Genomic DNA, 15,261 nt, shown 5'->3' with positions numbered 1-15,261 from the left:
AATCTGGAATTCTCAGACTCAGAGTTCTGTGCTGGAACATGACAGTGTAAAGAGAGCCGGCTCTTCTCCGGCCTGGCCCCTTCCCACCCAAGCTCTGATCTGCGCCCTAAGGAACCTGACAGACACATAGACAGCCCCTGCCTGCATGGCCAAATGTCATCCCTCGGCCCCCACGAACAGCTCCTTTGGCTTGAGTCCAGGAGTGCTCACATCGTCACGGTGATCTACCCTTGGGAGGACGAGCTAGGAATGAGACTTGGCACAGGCCCTGGGAGGTGGGTTCTGATCTGATAGGGTAGGGAATTCAGGTCTAGGAACCTAGAGTGAGGTACAGAAAAGTAGAGATATAAGGTCCAGGCAGGCATCCCTTATGGGAAGATTATTGGAAAGTGTGTGGCTGAGAAGAATCCAGCCAGCGCCTTCCGAAACACAAGACTGGGAGAGGAGCTGCTCTTGCCCCCAACAGAGAAATCTAGATTCAACAAGCATTAGCAGTAGGGCATTCAACAGCCAAGCAGGAAGGTACCAGTGTTAGAAGTGAATTTTTTTAAACGATTTTAAAAAGTACAAGAAAATCAAGAGACCCCAGCAGCTTCAAGAGATGCAGGACTTCCCTGGTGGTGCAGTGGATAAGAACCGCCTGCCAGTGCACGGGACACATTTTTGATCCCTGGTCCGGGAAGATTCCACATGCCATGGGGCAACTAAGCCCAGTCCACCACAGCTACTGAGCCTTTGTGCTGCAGCCACTGAAGCCCGTGTGCATACAGCATGTGCTCCACAAACAAGAGGAGTCTTGCTTGCTATGAGAAGCTCGTGCACTGCAACGAAGAGTAGCTTCCACTTGTTGCAACTAGAAAAAGCCCATGTGCAGCAATGAAGACCCAGCATGGTCAAAAGAAATAAATATATAAAAATAGTGCTTAAAAAAAGAAAATGAAAACAAAGAGAGTTACAAGTTCTAATGGGATTGCTTAGAACCTGAGCAGGAAACAGAGTCAGGAAATCTTACTACAAGGGCCCTTCCTGCCCCACTCTCTAGGCTTTTCTATGGTTCCTTTATGGCAGAAAGCAGCCCCATCAGAGCGTATGGACCCTACAGAAGGAAAAACACTTAGAAACAGGTGGGCAAAGTGGGAAATGGTTGGCAGAGGAGAGGCTGCAGTTTCTGGAAGTAAATCCAGACCTTGTTGAACGAGTTCAGGTAGACCTTACCTGTTGAGGGTATGGTGACAGCTTGACTGTATTTTGCATGGTCAGGCAATCTGTTTTTAGCTTTACACTTGTACTCTTTCACTTCTGCAGTGTTACTCTCAGTTATGTTAAATTCAGCAGACTTCCTTACATTCTTGGAAATAACTGGTGATATGGTGATGTTTTTTTCAAAAAAAGTATAATTGATGGGCAGAGAGCCTTTGTTTGAGATGCAGCGTAGCATTATATATCGGCCTGTTTTTGTTTGAATGACGCTAATGTTCAGCACTGGTGTAGTCACTGGGTCTAGAAAAATGAAAGTTCACGTTAAATGGCTAAGCAGATTGGGTTCCCCCACTCAGTCCACAAACATGGATGGAAGCCCTACTCTATTCCTGTCTGTTCACCCAAAGATGAACGACACACCTCTTGTGACGTCAAGCTGCTCACAAGGAGCTCCATGGGGAAAGACCAGGAGGTATGTGGTTAACCCCATGTATCCTGGCATGAACCAGGCTCTGAGAAAGCCAGAGAGTGGAAAGCGTCTCTCTGCTTTGTGGAGCTGGAGTGCAAACTTGCCTTTTATCAGAATTCACCATTTGTTTGTGGTTGATGGTATAATTTTGTCAAAGATCCAGCTCCAAGTACGTAGTTGAGAGGTACTTTTAGTCCCAATCCTTGTAAGATAACAGTGTTTTTTTTTTTTAATCAAGGAAATCTAAAAATATCATCTTTTCTCACAGTACTGTCATTTATAGAATTCAGCTGTACAGTTATCTTCCAGTTCCTCCCCGAAACAGGAAGTAACCCTGATAAATAGAGTTAAGGGAAATTCTTGACCAGAAATGAGTGAGTCTGGTAGGCTCTGTCAGATCATACCATACTTCATGGGAGAATCCAGCTCTGTAATTTGTTATTTAGTTCTTTAATGAAACAGGATTACAGGGAAAGAAAGATAATCGTTGAGTATCCTTCATGTGTTGGGGTCACTACCCACGTTATCTTGGTTCACTTCACAACAGCACAAAAGGTGGATAGCATTATGCCCATTTCACAGATGAGTCCATTGAAATTCAGAGACCACAGAGCTAATAAATGGCAGAGCCAGGGCCAACTCCCAAGCAGATACTTCTGTTTTTAACAGTAGTGTGCCAATTTAACAACTGGGTGCAGAAACAATGAAACATGTTTCATTGTTTGAGTCAAAGGAAAGAAACTAACAAATTAGAGTCTTCTTGCTCCATCCCTCCCTTCCCTGAGCAGGAATCCTGGTGGCAGCATCCTTGACAGAGTGGTACCCAGGGATGGGAGCCTCAAAGAGCAACTTTGTTTGGGAATAGCATCCATAGACTGTTTTTCCTATGAAAAACTGATATCTACTTCCTGCAATTTTCAGGAATTGATGTATTCATGATGAAGCAGAGAGCATGGACTTCTCTCTGAGATAAGATGATTCAAACTAGAATAAGGGTTGATATCTAAATTTAGTGGAAAGATGTAAACTCCCCTCAGAGTTTGTAAAAGGACTGGTAAAGGGCATCACAGCATCACTGTGATCAAGGAAAGGGAGTTGTAACTCTTCCATAAATCAGTTGTTTTTTAAATTAAAGGAGTCCTTTAAGGCTCATTCAGATGCCACCTTCCCCATAAAACTTCCTAAATCCTCCAGGCGAAAGTTCTCCCTCTTCTGTCTCCTCCGGCACTTGATCCCCCTCCAGCACTTGATCCCATCCTCATACTACTTTTTCTACCTCTTATTTCATGATCCACTTGGATGTCTCCTGGCCACCTCAAACATAACCTTTTGAAACTGAACTCTAGTTAATCTGCTAGTTAATGAATCAGTCGGTAGGTAGATAAACATTATTAAAACTATATTCTTTTTAAAAATGTTTTTATTCATTCATTCATTTAGTTCTTTTGTGCTAAGAACAGTTAACATGAGATCTACCTTCTTTTTTTAAATTATTTTTTATTGGATTCAGTTGATTTACCATGACGTATTAGTTTCTGCTGTACAGCAAACTGAATCAGTTATACAAATACATATATCCACTGTCTCAGTTGCCATTATAGGTCATTACAGAGTATTGAGTAGGGTTCCCTGTGCTATATAGTAGATTCTTTTTTCTTTTTTTTAAAAAAATTGGAGTATAGTTGCTTTACAACGTCTATTTTTCTGCTGTACAATGGAGTGAATCAGCTATATGTGTACATACAGCCCCTCCCTCTTGGGCCTCTCTAGGGTGAGCACTGAGCTGAGCTCCCTGTGCCGTAAAGCAGGTTCCCACTAGCTATCTGTTTTATGCGTGGCAGTGCACATACCATCAATCCCAATATCCCAATTCATCCCACCCCTGCCATATTCACACATCTGTTCCTTGTGTCTGTGTCTCTATTCCTGCCCTGCAAATAGGGTCATTTGTACCATTTTCCTAGATATATGCAGTAATACATGACTTTTTTTCCCTCTTTCTGACTTTACTCTGTATGACAGACTCTAGGTCCATCCATGTCTCACACCAGTCAGAATGGCCGTCATCAAAAACTCTACAAACTATAGGGACTTCCCTGCTGATCCAGTGTTTAAGAATCCACCTTGCAATGCAGGGGATGTGGATTCAATCCCTGGTTGAAGAACTAAGATTCCATGTGCTACCAGGCCACTAAGCCCAGGAGCCCAACTACTGAACCCGAGGGCTCTGGAGTCTGTGCGCCATAATGGAAGATCCCGCATGATGCAACAAGGATCCCATGTGCTGCAACTAAGATCCGATGCAGCGGAATAAATAAATAAGTTTTTTTTTTTTTTAAGTCTACCAGTGTTCATGGTAGCACTGTTTACAATAGCCAGGACCTGGAAGCAACTGATAGGTCTAATGACAGATGAATGGGTAAACAAGATGTGGAACATATATACAATGGGATATTGCTCAGTTATAAAAATGAATGAAACTGGGTCATTTGTAGAGATCTACCTTCTTAACAAATTTTTAAGTGCATAGCACAGCATTGTTCACTATAACCAAAATTTTATACCCATTGAACAACTTCTATTTTTGCCCCTTTCAGTAAATGACACCACTCCTTGTCCATCAGCGGATCACAATAGACACCCGAGAGTCATTCTTGACTCCTTCCTCACCTTAACTACCTATGATTCCAAACCTAATCACACAGCAAGTCCTGTTGTTTCTCCCTCCAAAGTCTCTTCTGACCCCGTCCACTCCTCTCCATCTCCCCACTGTTAATCTCCTGGGTGACTGCAAAAGCCTCCCAGCCAGTCCCCAACCTCTACCCTTGCCCTGTCCCACCCAGGAAGAATTAACTTCAAAGATGATAAACAGGGTCATAGGCCTGACTTGGCTCTCCCCTCCCCTTTCCAGTCTCACCTGAGCTCACCGTCCCCTCACCTGACCTCCAGCCATACCAGTGACATATTACACCCTTCCCAACAGCCAAGTTCTTCCTCAAGGTGGAGCCCCCAGGGTATTGTCCCTTGACTAGAGCCTTCTTTCTCTCACTGTAGCAAATCATTTCTCATCCTTCAGGGGTCCCCTGAAATGCCGTCCCCTTAGAAAGTCCTTCCATAACTATCTTATCTGGGCTTCCCAGGTGGCGCTAAGGGTAAAGAACCCATCTGCCGGGACTTACCTAGTGGCCCAGTGGCTAAAACTCTACGGGTTCAATCCCTGGTCAGGGAAACTGGATCTCCATATGCCACAACTAGGACTCCTGGGCAGTCAAAAAATAGACCTGTCTGCCAATGCAGGAGATGTTAAGAGATGTAGGTTTTGAGAGAGTCAATTCCTAGGCAGGTTGATAAGAAGTCTAGGGGTCCCCAAGGAGAGAGGGGTCTGGAATTCTCAAGGAGGAGGAAAGGACAAACTTTTTTGTCTCCTACATTCCTTAGGATTATATAACAATAATGTATCTTGCTTGAAGAGAGTCTCTGGAAAAAACCTCCTGGCTAATCCTGTTATCTTAAGGTGTAAATTATGGGAATAGGTCTAGTGAGGTCTTTACAACCTCCAGGCATTCTTTTGATTCACTGTAATAACTAATTAAAGAGTATATAACTCCATGGCTAACACTAGCAAGGGGGTACTCTTTCTGCCCCCTTCTGATGCCTATGTCAGAAGCTTTCTCTTTCTCCTTTATACTTCAATAAAACTTTATTATGCAAAAGCTCTGAGTGATCAAGCCTCGTCTCTGGCCCCGGATTGAATTCTTCTCCTCCAGAGGCCAAGAATCCTGGTGTCTTTGCGTTGTTCAACAATAACCTTTCAGTTTGATTGCTGGGTCGGGAAGATTCCCCTGGAGGAGAACAAGGCAACCCACTCCAGTATTCTTGCCTGGAGAATCCCCATGGACAGAAGAGCCTGGTGGGCTACAGTTGATAGTCGAGTTGGACACAACTGAATTGACTTAGCATGCACACAACTACCCTATCTAAGGAAGTCACTCCCCATTCACCACCCACCCCCCAACTTTTCTCCATCACTGTGCCAGTTTCTTTTTCTTTATAACCATCAACCCAGTTTGTGATTATGAATTTATTTGACTGGGTACTTGGGTTTCATGCCTCCTCAATTAGACTATAAGCTCCACCAAGGCAGGAACTAATGTATATCCAGGGCTTGGCACATCGGGGATATCATTAAATATTCGATGAGTGGATCAAAGATGAATGAATCTGTGTTCATGGCTCATATCCTTTACTGAGTTGGGAACAAGATCATGATTTAGGTATCATTGAAACTCTGGCAGCATGCAAGACAGTTATTTACACGGGGTAGGCACTCAATAGATGTTAGTCTGACCTAAATGAAGATGATACAGGTTTATAATCTATAAAAAATTCTACCAGGCAGTGTAATTACTGCTGGAAACACCTTTCAGGAAACTAGTGCATTTGCTTTGAAGGCAGGATGTGGGAAGACTGTCCCATCTATCTATGGGACAGATAAGATGCTCAGGAAATGAAGACTGTTTTTTTCTTTTTTTATAAATCCATTGATTTAAGGCTTCAGCCTTGCACAGGAAGCTAGGGGTATACATGGGTTCCCTGAGGCCCCTTGCATTGCTTTTTCTGCAAATCCAGGCTGCCCAGTCCAGCAGGAATCTGACCACCAGAGAATATTACCAGCGAGGGCACTGCCCTCACATTATGTGCTACATCCTTGACCTTGTTTACGTGATTGTCTTCTTTTTACATTTCTTTTACAGTTATGGCTTCAATGGAGTTTGTGTTCAAATTTGTCCTAAGACGGTTGGTTCTTTCTTTTTTTTTTTTTTATTTAAATAAAAAAAATTTTGGCTGTGCCACAGAGCATGTGGGCTCTTAGTTCCATGATCAGAGAATGAACCTGTGCCCCCTGCACTGAAGGCCTGTAGTCTTAACCACTGTACTGCCAGGGAAGTCCCTGAGATGGCTCTAATCCAGAGTCCATGGCATCCCCTATAGTCTTATGCAGAAGTTTGCATAGGTAGTCTCATGAAAACATCTCAGGAAAGGTATCCATCCCTATCATTACATTGTTAAAATGGTTATAACCTAAAAAGCTAAGAACCATTGACCTAGAGTAGAGGCATCCAATAGAACTTTCTGTGATGATGGATATGTTCTGTGTCTGTGTTGTCTAATAGAATAGCCACCCCACACCCATGGCTTCTGGGCACTTGAAGTGTGACTAACGAGATGGAGGAACTGCATTTTTTTAATTTCACCTAATTTTAACTAACTTGAATTGAAACTTAAATAACAACATGAGGCTAGTGGCTGCCATGCTGGAGAGCACAAACCCAGAGAATCACCCAAATACTCGATCAGTAAGTCAGGGGTCCTCTGTTTGGAAGATTCCAGGTACACATATTACCTGGAAACCCTCTCCCTCTCCCAGCAGTCCAATATCAAGGTTACTATCATGGTTGAGGCCATTAATGCTAGGTTGGGAGAGGCTTGGGGTGGGAATATGGGAGAGAAAATGTAAAAGTGATAAAATGTGAGAGTGATAAAATTGGGGAGTTCTCTGGGGGCCTAATGGTTAGCATCCTGGGTCTTTACTGATGTGGCCCAGGTTCAAGCACTGGTCAGGGAACTGAGATCCCACAAGCTGTAGGTAGTGCGGAGGAAGGGCAAGGAAAGAGGTGGCTGGGCAGGAAGAGTGCTGGCCAATGGCCGTTGTAAAGAGAAGGAGCTGGGGAAAGTCTTGGGCACTGAAGACCCTCGCCACAGGGTCCAACACTGATTTTAAGACATCTTACTTGAATCTTCAGAGAAAAAGTCTTTTTTTGTGTATATGCCTATATGACAAGAATCCAGAGTAAAGCATTTAGAAAGGATTTCAACAACTTTCTCAATTGTTGATGTAAGACTTTTAGTCTTAGGCCATCAGCCTATTATCATCTGAAATGGCTAAACGTCTTTGGGAGAGAAAGTGAAATGGAATTATTAATAAACAAGTGATCTTGTTTCTTAAGATCTCAGTGACGTATCTGCTGGGATCTTGAGAGAGTGTTAACCAGCAGAACAGAGAGTCCAGCCTAGAACAGGAAATAATCCCCCCAATCACAGGGCCCCTGAGTAACAAGCGTTCTTACCGGCAAATGTGAAGTTGAATGGATGGCTGTATTTTGAACAGTTAGCAACTTGGGCTTTGCATTTGTAGGGGCCCAGATCACGGGCTTCTGAGACTGTTAGGTTAAAAATCATGGGTTCACCTTTTCCATCCTGGGTTTGCAGGCATTTCTCACCCCGAAACAAAAAATAGGTGATCTCTAGTGATTTGTTCTGTTGGAAACACGATAGAGATACATTCTGACCTCTCATGACTGTGTCCGTTTGTGAGTGCAAGCTTGGAGGAGGGAATTCTGGAAAATAAAATAACACAAGAGAAAGTCCTTTTTACCGTCCAACAATAATAACCCCATGGTTGTCAAGCCACATTTTGTGGGTTGAGGTGGTGGAGACCCTCTTTTCCTGGCGAGCTTCCCAGAGGTGGGGGGTGCATTTCTTGCCTGCGCATCCAGGCTGGACAGTGTGTGAGGAAGTCTCGGCACCTCCAGAGGCCTCCCCCAGTGAGAGACGGGTGACCTCACCAAGCTCTTTTGTTCTGGCTTGAAACTTACTAGTCATTGGTACCAGACAAGGCCACCCTATGACCATATCAGATCGAGAAAAAACGACCAGATGACTCCTGTCGAAACACAGATAAGGACGTGAACATCGTCCAAAATACAAAAATGGCCAATTATCCCTCTAAACTGGCTAGTGTGGTTGACAGCTGCTTCTTTATCAGTCACAGTTTTTGCCTTGCCCTGCTTAATTATTTATTTTATTTTTAATTAATTAATTTACTTTACTTGGAGGATAATTACAATATTGTTATGGTTTTTGCCATGTATCAACATGAATTGGCCAGAGCTTATACATGTGTCCCCCTGTCCTGAACCCCCTCCACCTCCTTCCCCTCCCTATCCTTCTAGGTTGTCCTAGAGCCCTGGCTTTGGGGGCTCTGCTTCATGCATCAACCTCACACTGGTCATCAGATAAGAATTGCTAAGATGCCCAACCATGTTGTTGTTTTCATTTCCTAAAAGAATCCAATTCAGGGACTTCCCGGGTGGTCCAATGGCTAAGACTCCATGCTCCCAATGCAGGGGGCCTGGGTTTGATACCTGGTCAGGAAACTAGATAAATTAAAAAAAAAAAAAAAAAGAGAGAGAGAATCCAATTCAGGGTAAATTCTGCTGCCTCAAATCTTCCTCCAAATTACCTAACACAAATCTTATTCTAGGATGCCCTCTTCCTCGTTCCCATGGTACACATTTTCCCTCAAGACCCAACTTTGTTCTACTACACATGTGTCTCCACTGATCTTTGGCTGGAGGACATTCATGTTAATAGTTTTTATCTCTAAAAAGTAAGGACTCTTTGGTAAAAATAACAATACCATTATCCCACCTGAAAATTAACAATATTTAAAAAATATTACCAGATATCTAGTTACTGTTCAAATTTTGTCTGATTTTTCTTTTAGGATCCATGATGGTCTGTTGTAGTTAGTTGAAATATTTCTTATGTCTTTTTTTATCAATAGATCTTTCCATCTCTCTTATTCCCCCTGTACTTGATCTGTTGAAGATAGCAAGTTGTTTGTTTTGAAGTGTTTTCCATGGTCTGGATTTCTTTAAATACATTCCCATGGTGCTCCTTTACCATGTTCTTCTATCTCCTGTCCAGAGGCTTGATGAAATTCAGATTAGCTTTTATTTAGCAAGAATGCAACTTAGGGGGTAGATGTACTTCCATTAGGAGGCACATAATTAGGAGGTCTGATTATCTCTCTTTTTTGTTTGTTAGCAGGCTTTGATGATGGTTACCCAGAAACATTATTTCATTGAGCTTCTTAGGTGACACAGTGATAAAGAATCCATCTGCTTAGGCAGGAGATGCAAATTCGATATCTGGGTGAAGAAGATGCCCCTAGAGGAGGGCATGGCAACCCACTCCAGTATTCTTGCCTGGGAAATTCCATGGACAGAGGAGCCTGGTGGGCTACAGTCCATGGGGTCGCAAGGAGTCAGACACACGCCTGAGAATACACGTGCACACTGATAATTTCATTAGAGGCTGCAAAATGGGGATATACCAATTCTTTCTCATTTATAACCCTTAATTATCTGAAGAGAAATACCCCTGTCAACTCTTTGGTTACACTGTGGTTCAGTTTGTATAGAAAAGGGAGGATAAATGCTTGATTCTCTTCTATTATTGACCAATTTTAAAAAATAATGAGTTGGTTTCCTAGTATCTTATAACAGTGAGATGTTTTTCCTTTATTACCATTATTTTTGTTTAAGGATCATTGTGAACTCATAGATATAAACATATTTGATGTGTCTCAACATATTACACTATTACTCAACCTATTACACTTGTTTTATTCTTAGAGCCTCTCTAAACAGCCTTGGAGATCCAACCAATCCATTCTAAAGGAGATCAGTCCTGGGTTTTCATTGGAAGGACTGATGCTAAAGCTGAAGCTCCAATACTTTGGCCACCTCATGCAAAGAGTTGACTCACTGGAAAAGACTCTGATGCTAGGAGGGATTGGGGGCAGGAGGAGAAGGGGACGACAGAGAATGAGATGGCTGGATGGCACATCACTGACTCTGTGGACATGAGTTTGAGTGAACTCCGGGAGTTGGTGATGGACAGGGAGGCCTGGCGTGCTGTGATTCATGGGGTCGCAAAGAGTCGGACACGACTGAGCGACTGAAATGAACTGAACTGAAACGGCCTTCTGAATCTTTTTGCCACAATCCTAGTAATCTCTGATAGCTTGCGTGTTTGTATTTTATTATTTAAAAATGCCAAGGGAAGAAATAACCCTCATCAGAAAATCTAATGTTAAAATTTAAGATTATAAAAGAATTAAGAGACATACACAGAAACATATATCATCTGTTGGAAAAGGTCTTCCAATTAAGACCCACAAAACAGGAACCATAAAGAAAAGACTGAAAGAAATAACTATTCTAAAACTTTAAACTCCTCCATGGCAAAATTAAGACAAGTGGAAGCCTAGAAGAAAGTACTTAAAACATAAACAAGCATAGGATTCTTTTAATATACGTAAGATAAACATGTTAGTCGTTCAGCCATGTCTGACTCTTTGGGACTCCATGGACTGTAGCCTGCCCAGGCTCCTCTTGTCCATGGGATTCTCCAGGCAAGAATACTGGAGTGGGTTGCCATTTCTTTATCCAGGGGATCTTCCCAACCCAGGGATGGAACCCAGGTCTCCTGTATTGCAGGCAGATTCTTTACCGTCTGAGCTACCAGGGAAGCCCTAATATACATAAACCAATAGCAAATTAATAAGGAAAAGACAATCAAATAAATGGTCAAATAATATGAATAGGTAATTCCCAGAAGAAAAATAGTGTTCAAGGGATGGCTTGGGTGGAGGAGGGGTTTAGACCCCTCAAAAACGCCAGCAATCTACCCTTTGATCTGGACAATTAATATTTTCTCAGTCTTATGTAAGCTCAGATTCAAGGTAAGACCTCACCTCTCTTTCCAGCCAGATTGCCATCCCTAAATGTCCTTTATATGGGCATCTTAGAGTTTTCATAGTCAACAAATATGGGAAAGAAGCACAGCTTTACGAGTGATGAGGCAACCCCAAACTAAAACAACATTGAGATATTATTTTTTTACTCATCAGATTGACACAAATTTTAAAAATTGATTGTATCTACCATCAGAGAGAGGGTGAGAAACTCATACTCAACCCATGTCTGTGGTCAGCGTTGGTGAACATGCACCTGTTCGGCGTGTTAGGAGGGCAACGTAGCATTATCTGTAACAATTCAGACGGACGTGGCCTTTGACCCAGCCATTTCACTTCTAGGATTTTAGCCTACATGAACTCTCACTTGCTCATGTGTCCACAAAGGATGTTTACTGCAGTATTGTTTCTATGGTAAGGAATAAAATGGAACAACCGATAAGGGAATGATGGTTCAATGAGTTATGACTAAGTCCTGTTGTGAAATGCCATGCAACTGTTGAAAAAAAGGGAGCTAAATCTACAGCTTCCTCTTAGAAAGATGTCTGGGACGTGTTCATTTTAAAAAGAACAGGTCACAGAAGAGTTTGTTTGCTTTGATATTGGAGCGAAAAGGACTGTCAACAGTGGTTGCTTCTGGCCACAGAGACGGGAGAGGGACTGAGGGGATCTATTTATAGCAGAACGTTCACCTTTTACAGCATAATAGCAACAACGACCTGTGCTAGCATTACTGATGGCTCCCCGTGCACTTGGCTCTGTGCTGAACGACATGGCTTGTCTGTCTTCACAACAGCCCTCCCAGGGAGGTGCCTTTATTTCCCCCACTTCACAGAGGATAGAAATGAAGCTTAAAGTGGTTTTCGTCATGTGCCAGACTACCAGCTGGAAAAGGGTAGAAACAAGGTTAGGACCACAACAGGCTGGCTCTATGATGATAAACTGCCTCCCAGAATATGTTTTTAGTGTCGCCTGAATTATTTTACGATTGTGTGTTGATTTTCTAATTAAAAAACAACAGAGGAAGAAAGAACCGTTTCATTGTTTGTTTGTTTGTTTTTTAAAAAAAACCTCAACATTTTGTCTCTTAGTTTCAGGAAAGAGTCTCACTTCATTTTAAACAGTACAAAGTGGAAAACCTCCCGTCTTTGGCTGTTCATCAAAAAGCACAGAAAAACCTGCTCACTACGGTGCACAATTAAAGCTGATTGTCTCACCATTTCGGTGAAAACGGCTTTAGTACAACAGAGAAGTAAATGAAACTTACCATTTGTTTTTCTCATTCTTTCACAATCCAGTGCAACCTTTTGAGCTGAAAGAGAGAAAAGGAACACGAGAAAACTCTTTTTCCACATGACGTTTTGGTTTGGAGATTCACGCTTCGAAATGGTGAGGGAGCCTCAGAAGTGACAGAAAGAAAAATGCCCCAAAGAACAGCTTGTTTAAATAGCCCCACATTCTCTTGAATGAAATCGGGGAGGAGGGCAAAAGAGTCTTGACGGCCCCCCTGCCTCCCATCAGCAAATCACAGAGAGAACTTCCTCTTTTTCAATGAATTTAAAGAAATCGGAGTTGTGTGGACTAGCCTGCTGTGAGATTACTGGTTGGTGTGACCCTGTGCTCCTCTGTGAGCACTTGTAGGCAGAGAGGGATGTGGCAGGTTGCTTCCAATTCAGGCTGGCAGGGAAGCGGACTGTGAGAAAAAGAAAAAGTGTTGCCACTATGGGCTTCCCTGGTGGCTCAGCAGTAAAGAACCCACTTGCCAACGCAGGAGACCCGGGTTCGATCCCTGGGTGGGAAAGATCTCCTGGAGAAGAAAACGGCAACCCACTACAGTATTCTTGCCTGGAAAATCCATGGACAGAGTAGCCTGGTGGGCTATATAGTCCAAGGGGTCACAAAAGGATTGGACATTACTTAGCAACTAAACAAGAACAACATTGTCTTTATGCAAACCCAGCTGATCATCTCTTTTTGAATTCAGCCTGGGTCAAAAGGAAGTTAGTGGAAAGTTTGGTTTAGTCTTGGGGAGCAATATTGACTGTCTAGAGGGAGACACAGAGAAACATGGCAGCAGAAATGCCTGACTGTGTTAAATGCTGGCTTCTAGGCCCTGCTCCAGGCTTCCTAGGGATGAAACCTGGGACTCTGAATTTTCTCCAGGGCCCCAGCAGCCTCAGTGTGTCTTAATTACAGCCCTGAAGTGGCTTGTGATTCACTTCCACCCAATCCAGAATTCTTCTGACTCTGCCAAGTGGATGCATATTTTGCTGTCACCAGCATGAAGTGGGGAGTGGGAAGAGGGTGAGGGGTTCCTGAGTGGCGGGGCCTGTGATTGGGCTGGGCCACTTGGGTTACTGGTTCTTTTTTTCTTATCTTATTTGTGTTTTTTTGGCTAAGCTGCGCAACTTGTGGGATCTTAGTTCCCTGACCAGAGAACGAACCTGCATCCTCTGCAGTGAGCGTACAGAGTCCTAACCACTGGACCGGCAGGGAATTCCCAGGTTACTGGCTCTTGTTGCCTGAAGGGTTGACCCTGAAGGTCTCTTGCGTTCTTGTGGACAGGTGCCCTCACCATGGGGAAGACACATCCCTGCCTGGGTGCAGGTTCTTCCAAAACATCATCCAATCTCCAGTATTAACTCGCTCCAGGGGCTCCTTGCTTAGGATCCCCAGGTTCCCAGCCTGTTGTGGTCAGTCATGCCCAGCCCCACACCACTGGGGGTCTGAACAGAGCCCAGGGCTTGCTGCTGTCACCTCCACTTCCTCTCTGTCTGCTGCCACTGTCTGGAAGCAAATCATCTTAGCCCTCAGTTTGTAAAAGGCCTTTATTTCCTTCCAACAGTAAAAGTTAATTCTCAGGCAACCATTCTTCCAACAAAGACAGTACTCAGTGACTTCATATGGCAATACTGGTGGCCATTTCTCTCACTAAAGGAGAGGGAGGGAAAGCACCCCACCATTTTAATCTCTGGTGGCATAACTCTCAACGCCAGAATTTCTGCTAAAGGGAATCAGAGGTTTTGGTTTTGATGTTTCCCACCAGTGTCTTATCCATCCTAGACTGAGAACTGTCATGCCCAGAAGGATGGGGGCTCTTTCAGAAAAGCTGAAGTGTCTGGGGCATTTCTGCATGTGGAACTTTCAGCTCGGGCAGGAAGCCTGCAGACCGCAGCAAAAGAAAGCAAAGACAGCAAAGGAAACTGGAGGAAGTTCTTCTTAGGTCTGTTAGTAAACGTTGCTAGGAGTACCTTATCAAGGTCCCCCAAAAAGGACCATAGTTTATCAAAGATTACACAACAAATCAGATATAAAGTCTCAAGTGGAAAAAGAAAAAAGTTCATCCATGGACCTGACACGCCGCATAGGGCCCAAATCATGACGAATCTGCACTATCATGGTCTACTGAAATTCATCACATCAATAAACTTGATAAAAATAAATATAACCCAGGGACTTCCCTGGTGTTCCAGTGGTTAAGAATCTGCCTTGCGATGCAGGGGATGAGATTTCCATCTCTGATCTGGGAATTGAGATCCCACATCCTGTGGGGCTACTAAGCCAATGCATTGCAACTTCCGAGCCCAAGTGCCACAGCCAGAGAGCCTGAGCGCTGTTACGAAGACCCGACACAGCCAAATAGATAAGATTGTCCTCATTAAAAAAGATAAATATAGTCAAAAAAACAGTAAAGTTAGGCTTCTCTGTTGTCTAAGAGCTTTATGCTGATCATCTCATTTAATCCATAAGAAACCTCTGTGAAGTATGCAGAGGTATTATTAAAAATATGTCACAACCAGTAGGGTAATATAAATATATGACTCAAAGCATGGATCAAATATTTAAAAATATATTCCACTACCCCTCAGTTCAGTTCAGTCACTCAGTCGTGTCCAACTCTTTGTGACCCCATGAATCGCAGCATGCCAGGCCTCCCTGTCCATCACCGACTCCCGGAGTTCACCCAAACTCACGTGCATCAAGTCAG

General features: G+C 43.3%; 1 protein-coding gene across 4 annotated transcripts in view; it reads right to left on the bottom strand.

Moving 5' to 3' along the window:
- The window catches only part of MILR1 (mast cell immunoglobulin like receptor 1), a 66,247-nt gene that overhangs the window by 17,873 nt on the left and 33,113 nt on the right, over window positions 1-15,261 (bottom strand). For 2 of the 4 annotated variants that reach the window (XR_016035550.1, XM_055408218.2), the window contains exons 1-3: window positions 12,541-12,811; window positions 7,798-8,067; window positions 1,216-1,500 (exon numbers count right to left, since the gene is read on the bottom strand). Coding sequence is in view for 3 of the 4 variants with exons in the window: in XM_055408218.2 (XP_055264193.1) it covers window positions 1,216-1,500; window positions 7,798-8,067; window positions 12,541-12,628 (643 nt within the window). In the remaining variant the exon portion in view is untranslated. Of the gene's footprint in view, window positions 1-1,215; window positions 1,501-7,797; window positions 8,068-12,540; window positions 12,813-15,261 lie in introns of those variants that run through there. The other 2 variants (XM_055408220.2, XM_088829226.1) reach the window with 2 other exon arrangements.

This window comes from Moschus berezovskii, chromosome 20 (assembly GCF_049115385.1).
Source record: "Moschus berezovskii isolate FMDL1 chromosome 20, NW_MosBer_1.0, whole genome shotgun sequence".
NCBI classification, from domain to species: Eukaryota; Metazoa; Chordata; class Mammalia; order Artiodactyla; family Moschidae; genus Moschus; species Moschus berezovskii.
Note: the sequence above shows the minus strand (reverse complement) of the source record. Positions and strands in the feature narration are given on the sequence as shown.